Source organism: Parasteatoda tepidariorum, chromosome 1 (genome assembly GCF_043381705.1).
Source record: "Parasteatoda tepidariorum isolate YZ-2023 chromosome 1, CAS_Ptep_4.0, whole genome shotgun sequence".
Classification (NCBI taxonomy): domain Eukaryota; kingdom Metazoa; phylum Arthropoda; class Arachnida; order Araneae; family Theridiidae; genus Parasteatoda; species Parasteatoda tepidariorum.
Genome location: NC_092204.1, coordinates 27762724 through 27770716, shown reverse-complemented (window position 1 = coordinate 27770716; position 7993 = coordinate 27762724). Strand labels below are relative to the sequence as shown.

General features: G+C 27.4%; 1 protein-coding gene across 1 annotated transcript; it reads left to right on the top strand.

The window, feature by feature from the left end:
* Positions 1–273: 273 nt before the first annotated feature.
* Positions 274–6708, top strand: LOC107446361 (uncharacterized). The gene is made up of 4 exons (XM_016060984.3): positions 274–659; positions 1005–1247; positions 2823–2853; positions 4515–6708. The coding sequence occupies exons 1-4, from the start codon at positions 604–606 to the stop codon at positions 4932–4934; spliced, it is 750 nt and encodes a 249-aa protein (XP_015916470.1). The 5' UTR covers positions 274–603; the 3' UTR covers positions 4935–6708.
* Positions 6709–7993: the final 1285 nt, after the last annotated feature.

Here is a 7993-nt window from a genome sequence, read left to right as displayed (position 1 = left end):
TGCTAAAAACGCCATTCTAGTAAACATGACAAAACGATTAAGCGATAACGATGAAAACGATTATATAACCGACCAATCAAATGCCTCTATTTATTAAAAAGGCGGTCAGCCAAGCAACAGCCATTTCTAAAAGGATGAAACTTTAAATCATTGGCAGCTGTAATCATTGGCTTAATATGTATAATATTTTAAATGTGACTCGAGTTTGCGTTCGATAAGTAAGAAAATAAAGTAATTTCTTCATATCAGAATCTGTTCAGTTTCAACAGAATAAACGGAATGACGGGATAAAATTGTGTAATATGATGATCAAAATCGTCTGTTTGTTTTTATTATGATCTTAAAATTAAAACAGCACTTAATGTCGCATGTTATTTTGTGCAAAATCACTATTCCATCAGTGTAGTTTTTTTTAAAAATCTTCTGCTAAATATTAATATCATTAAATTTTGCAGTAAAAGTTCAAGGACTGAAATTTTAACATTGCCTGTTTAAATCAGAGCAAAAATAATTATAACTGCCATTTAATTACTTTTATGTAACGTTTTTAGTTATGAATTCAATTTATTTTGAAAAACAATGTTATAGTCATTTATAACATTTATGGCACTGATTGTCAGTAATCTGTATGTTTATCAGGAAACATCTGATTTTAATCGGTAATTATCCATCGATTTCTAATATTGCATTAAAATATTTTTAAACAAAATTTAGGTTTTGTACTGAATGAAATTTGTTTACGTCTATGCTATAAAGATGAAAATAAATTAATTTTAATAACTTTATAATAGCATTTAAATCAGTTAACATAATTGTTTTGTATTTAACTCATTAACTAATAACAATATTTTTAAGTGACTTTTGGTTACTATTTATTACAAAAAAAAAAAAACTAAGATTATTCTAGAAATTTTGCATGATTGCTTTTTTTTATTAACAATTAACCTTTGTTTATGAATTACAATATTTTCATACTCACATAAAAGAAAATTCTTTTTCAACAGAAAATGGATTCCATCTAAAGTTTTTGTGAATTGCAATGGTGTTATTGAAGTTTTGTCTCAAAATGAAAGAAAGAGAGATTTTAACTTGTCAAGTGATTGGGATGTTCAAGCACCAAATGACACTGTCTGGAATAAAGTGCCCACTCTACCATTTCAAAGATCTGTTCGAGAAACATTTTTTATTTGCAAAAAGAAAGGAAAAGAAGCCCCAATATGGTTTCTCGCTAATTCAGAGCATGATAGGTAAACAATCTTTTATATCTGTTGCAAATATTGCTTAAGATAGGTCATGGCATGTACTTTTCTGATATCACAGATCTTAGCAAAATTTATCAGTTAATTGTTCGTATTTCTTTATTAGCTCACTTTTCATTGATAGCTCACTTTTCATTGATTTGATTTCCATAGTAGTTCATCATCATCACTTGGACCAAGTTATTTCCTTTATTCTGTTTAGTATACATTATTCTACAAAACCATTAAATTAAGAATCAAAAATAGTTACCTGTAATGATGGCAATTTTTTGTTTGTTTTGTTTTGTTATTTAATGATAGCTATATTGAATACAACCCAATTGGGGGGTAATGGATAACCCCCAATTGGGCTGTCCGTTGGTTTACTCTCCAATTGATGTGAATTATGGGTAATGGGTGATAATGAGAATCTGGTGGTGGTGGTCTTACATGTTGGAAAACTTGACTTTGTGTTTTCTATAGCCGATAAGCACCAAAAAATATGAATTTAAGAAGCCTGATTTTTTTAAATCATTGATTTGAGTTAAATATTGGATTTGAAAAGTCAAAATAATGACCTGATCAGAATAGACAAATAAATAAATCTGAAATTTTAAATCTCACATTTGATATGATTTTTGGACATGCATGTGTCATAAATCTATGTGGTTTTTCGGTGGTGATTTTTATAGATTTCCACATGGTTTAAAAATCCAAATATTTTGAATTAAAGCTAAAGTATATTCCCTCAATTTTTTTTGTTTTAATCTAAATCATTTTAAATCCTATACATTTTCTTTAATTAATGTATTAAATTTGCATTTATATTACTCAATAAAATATTTTTTTTTCGTTTTATAAGCATTAAAGTTTTTTTTAATTTTTACTAATAGAATTTATTTTAAAATTATCTTTTGTATTATATATGAGATTATAAGAAATTATTATTTGTCGATCCTGTGTTTTTAAATCCAAAAAAGCATATATCTTGTATATTAATCGAACCCAAAACTCACAGTTGTTAAAAGCAAATGTCTAACTAACTGCGTATAAAATTCATGTTCGTTTCATATAAATTAAATACAAAAAATAATTTTTTGATAATATTTAAAACAATTATTGAAATGTTTTTTTCAGCTCAAAATATATTTTTTTGAAACATAAGTTAAGCAAAATAATATGAAATGCTAAGAACATGAGTAAATACTTGTTTTTTCACACTTAATGAGTTTTGTTTGGTTCTTTGATTCTAAATCATTTTTTATATTCCATCTGCTTAAAGCATTAACACTACTCTGTAAATAATTTTGTTATTTTACTTATATTTGTTGTTTTTGTTACCAATGTATCATTCGACTTTTTAAATTTCACAGTTCAAACTTAGCACAATATCAATGGAAGGATACACCAGCCTTAATTGTTCATCATTTACTTTACAAATATGAGTATTTAATAAATAAAAACAATTTTGAATGACATTGATTTGTTTTAATATTATTTAAAAGTTGTTTATTATGAAAATAGGCAAGAATGTGAATTAAATTGTATGTGTAATTTGTATTGAAAATTATTTTTTAATTATAGAAATCACTGGTTTACGACTCTAGCTCCATTTGTAAGTATCTTTTTTCTTTCTTTTTTATTTTTATATGTATTTGCAATGGAATGAATTATTTTTCAAAATGTTTGATATTTTTATTCTTGATAAGAGTTAGACAAATTTGTCAAGTTTTATGTTTTCCGTAGTAAATGAAAGCAAAAAAAAATTATCAAAACCTTATACCCACTCTGATATTTAAAAATAATTTCTTAAGATATTGTCATAATTAAAAATTTAACAAAAAAGAGCAAATAAAAATGGATTTATACCAATAAACAATATTTTAGCAAAAGTTATGGTTGTCATTTGTTCTTGTGCAATAAAATCCAATTTACCATATGACTGCTAGCTAAAATAGTTCATCATACAATAAATTGGCATACAGTTTATTTAAAAAAACATGCATTTTTGTAATTAATTATTTAGCTTATATGTAATTAATTTGTAGATAAATGATTGTTAAGGTACTCAACATTCTTGATAATGATTTTTAGGAGGGGGGAAAGTGTTATAATATTTTTGTATTTTTTATTTCCAATGCAGCAGAAGGATGAACACTGGTCTTTCATCACTAGAGAGAAAATACACAAATGGAACTAACATAAAAAAGCAAAGTATAAACAAATAAAAGTGATTAACTAAAGAGAAATAGAAGGGAGAAATTTAAGTTGTGAAATTAGTTAAAAGTATCCTAATAATGAGAGTAGATAAATGGCGTTCAGAACCGGGCCGAAAAGGAGGTGGTCTACACTCATTTTCTAGTCACCCCAACATAGGCCAGAAAAACTGTGGACGATCTTAGTCAATAAAGGTGAGTGTGGGGGAAATCGTACATGGCCATCATTAGAAAAGCACTGGCTGCTCAGTATCTGGTATGGTCCAAAAGATTAAGGATAGTTTTACGGTCTAAGTTAAGGATAGTTTAAGGTCTGCACTCATTTTCTAGTCACCCCAACATAGGCCAGAAAAACTGTTGACGATCTTAAGTCAATAAAGGTGAGTGTGGGGGAAATTGTACATGGCCATCATTAGAAAAGCAGTGGCTGCTCAGTATCTGGTATAGTCCAAAAGATTAAGGATAGTTTTACGCCAAAATTTTCCTTCAATATTTGCTTCATCTTAAATGTATGCAAATGTCTTGAAATGGGTAAAATGATTCTTGAAGCCACAGATCCATAGCTAAATGGAAGAAAAGCAAGCAGATCAAAAAGAAAATGTAAAAAATAATAATTACAATAAAAGTTACAAACACACAACAGTCATAAAGAAAGCATATTATTTGCAATATGTATGATAAATTACGAATAATGGTATATTTGTGATTATTAAATTTGCTTATGCATTTCTTTATTAGGATAATAAATTTTCCAAGTAGTAAATAAGTAAGTAGTAGTAGTAAGATAATAAATTTTCCAATTTTTTTCATTTTTTTGTTCATTAGTAAGTTAAATTTTTATTTCTTCCTTCATCAGGTAGTGAATTAAATTTTGTTCATGCCTTTCTTCATCAGGTATTAAATTAAATTTGGATTCTAACTACGTAATTAAGTAAAGCATAAATTTTCTGAAGGACATAGTTTTTATTCTGCAATAAGGAGTCTTTAGAAGTGTTAATAAATGTTTCTGCAATTTTATTTTTTGCGGGAAATTTACTTCATGTGTCATTTTATTTTTTAGACTCAAAAGCGACCTTTGCCCTACGGAGATTATGACAATTGGACCTATCCTGATCAATATGAATCTGAGTCGAATCGCTTGACATCATTTCAAAGAAAATCACTGACTCCCCAGCATCGGTCAGGGTCTTACACTGTACAGGAGACTGTAAGGAAGAGTCCCAAACTACAAGATGTAGCCTTATCTCCTCCATGCAGGTCAGGGTTTTATTCTGTTCAAGAGTCCCAGAAAAGGAGTTCTAAGCAGCATGATGTAGATTCTGTCTCACACGTGCTTCAATCTGAATCTGTGCCCATAAAATCTGATCAAAATGACAGCATATGCTGCCACTGGTGTGGTGGTGCTTTATCATGCTTTTTCAGTATCTTTGGTGTATGCTTACAGCAATGCTGCTTAAGTGTATCATCTGTGGTTAATTGAATATTCAGTTCCGAATGTTGTGATTGTGTTAATGTGAAGGACCGAAATCAAGAGAATGTTGACTTTCACCGGTGAATGTCAACAATCACATTGTCGCTTTGGTGAATGTCTAAATATATTTGTTATATCTGATTTTATATTAATTTATTCGTTGATATTATTATATTCATTCGATATTTCAATATTTACTGAGGATAGATTGGAAGAAAATCAGTGTTACACCAGTTAAACGCATGCTACCAATTAAATGCTAAACATCGGTTAAATGCATGTTGGGCTGTGACCTTAAAAAATATTGATATAGGACATACCGGGCAAATGTATACCAGGCAGTGGCACTGAACTGGACCTAGTATGTATTTAGGACATTTATCAAAGCGAGTATGTGATTGTCAACATTCACCGATGGAAGTCAGCAACCACCAATTTTGGTCATTCATAGTAACAATTGCATAACGTAAAGTTATGTGTCTTTTTATATCTACAAGATAGGGTTATTAATTTACAATCTAATGACTCCTTAAAATGTTGTGTATATTACCTTCCCTTTTTATGTGTTTCAAAATAACCTCAACCTGCCATAATTCATTTGATATCCGTACTTTGGTCTGAAAGTTCTAGAAACAACTCTTAAATCCTTAATCAGAATGCTTTTAATTCTGACCCTGGTAGCAGAAACTCTGCAGCAAATTTTAATGGAAAAGTAAGTTTAAACAGAACAAAAGAAACATGAATGCAATACAGGACTTCATCAGGGGACACTCTGCATACATTTATGAGGGTACTTTTCTGCGAATTACTATTACTGTTTAACAAAACCAAATTGCTATTTGTGCCCTGAAACCCCATTGGGGGAAAAAATCTGAAATATAGAAAATATAAAATCAGATTAACATGAAATGTTATACAATTTATAAACTGAAAATAAATAAAGTATTCAGAAAAAAAATCGTTAAAAACTCGCCAAGGAACAAAATATTATTCTCAAGCCTTTTTTTTTTGTTTGATGTCTCAAATACATGTGTGTGTTTGACTTGTGTCTGTTTTTGTCTTTGGAGATGAATTATCAAATTAGCATTTATATAAATATCATTGCCAGCAGAGAACGGAATAATAAAGAAATCTGAACTGCCAGATTAAAAACATTTTAGAACCAACCAAAATGTAGTCACTCTGTGTTGCTATCTACTAAACAGATTTAATTTGGAAAACATAAGAAAATATATTAGGAGATAAAAACCATTCTTCACCATGAAGTTTCTTTGTTCTGTTTCAGTTTACTCTTCTATTACAATTTAAATATAATTTGCTGATATTTTTATTAAGTTATTTGAAGACTAATTTTTATTTTATGCTGCTTTAGTGCTTTCCCACTTCTGACTTTATTTTACAGTTTTTTTTCTGGTGCATCTGCAAATCGATTTTTTATTTAGGAATATGTTTAAAAGATATTAAGAACTTATGACCTAAAAGCAGTATCAATTGAGGACTTAATTTGCGTGATAAACTTGTGTATTCAAAGTACAGGAATGCATTAAGGCAGGTTACTTTGAAATTTATTAAATAGGTTTGTAATTTACATATTTTAAGGAGTTATTTTATTCATCCTGAAACACAACATGCATCCTAGTTAATGTTCCTAATATTTTTATACATAATTCATATTTTTGTAAATGAATTTTTTTCTTAGCCAAAGAAGATATGTATACTGTAAAAAAATTAAAATATTAAGATGTAACATATACAACTAAAGCTTTTATATTATACATTTGAATTTCTTTCTTTTTTTAATCAGATGGTTTTTTTAAAATAATCATCAAATATTGTGAATAGTTATTAGATTCATAACTAAATATCAAGATAAAAAAATATTTTTTCTAACAATATTTAAATTTGTTTAAAATGCAGAATCATATATTTGTATGGTAAAGAAATTAAAATCTGTTGAAAGTTAAATGTTTAAATAAATTTAGCTTGCATTGCCATTGATATACATTCAACATTACATAACTTTAATACTGCCACTACGTGCCAGTAGCCAAAGTGCCTAATGTTTCTAAATTATATAAAGTTTGAAGGAAATGTCATTCTAAATTATTTTTCATCCTTCTATAAATAATGTCACTTGAAAAACTTATTTTTATGATAAGAAATATATTTTTACGTGTTAATTTTATACAAATGAAACCTTTATACTAAATTTTTAGATTATGAAGTTTTTATTAAGATTTTTTTTTTATAAGACTATGATACTTAAAAGATTTTTTAATAAGATTCTACAACAGTTACTACTGATGAGAAAGTTTTAATGTATATTTAAATAGTTATCTAATTGATAAAAATTAGAGAAACAAAATGAAGCCTATGTATGATGAACACTTGCAGTCCATGATTCTAAAAATCAATTCATTCAGGGTTGAGTCAGTGTGGGTGTTTATCAAATTTTATACCACTTATACTGTTGTAATTCATTAAAATGTACATAGTTTATAATTTAACTTATCAACTTACAACTTAATTAAACAAGTAACTACTAAGCTAGTATCCTATATATCATAAGAAATTAGTTTAATTTTCAAAACAGTATTTTAATATCAAACTTATAAAATGAAGGGGAAAAAAACAGAAACAAATATGCATATTTTATTACTATTGTATGTCTGTTATTTATATTAGGCCTTTGGAAATAAAAAAAAATCTGTTATTTATTATAATTAAGTTTTTTTTTCTTCAATATGCAATTAGAAAACTTAACATTTAAGTTAAACGCTATTAACTTAAACATTTTAAGTTTAATTTTCTTACTTTCTAAGCTTATTTCTTTTTAAGTTAATTCTTTAGTTCTAAGTTAATTATTCTTAAGTTAATTCATTTTTTCTAGTTTACTGTTTCTTTTTAGTGATATGTAATGTTTATATATTTTTTATCCATTGAGCATTTGATATGAAGTTATTTTTTATGCTATATTTTATTTCAAACTATAAACTAAATCTTTCTAACCAGTGTTGCAGTGCTAAAAAAAAATTTTTTTTTAACCAAAATACTGTGTGATGGAATGT

Coding starts and splice junctions, on each gene's coding strand:
- LOC107446361 (XM_016060984.3), top strand. CDS start 604: ATGGCACTGATTGTCAGTAATCTGTATGTTTATCAGGAAACATCTGAT. Junction 1,248..2,822: donor GCTAATTCAGAGCATGATAG/GTAAACAATCTT, acceptor TTTTAATTATAG/AAATCACTGGTTTACGACTC. Junction 2,854..4,514: donor TTACGACTCTAGCTCCATTT/GTAAGTATCTTT, acceptor TTTATTTTTTAG/ACTCAAAAGCGACCTTTGCC.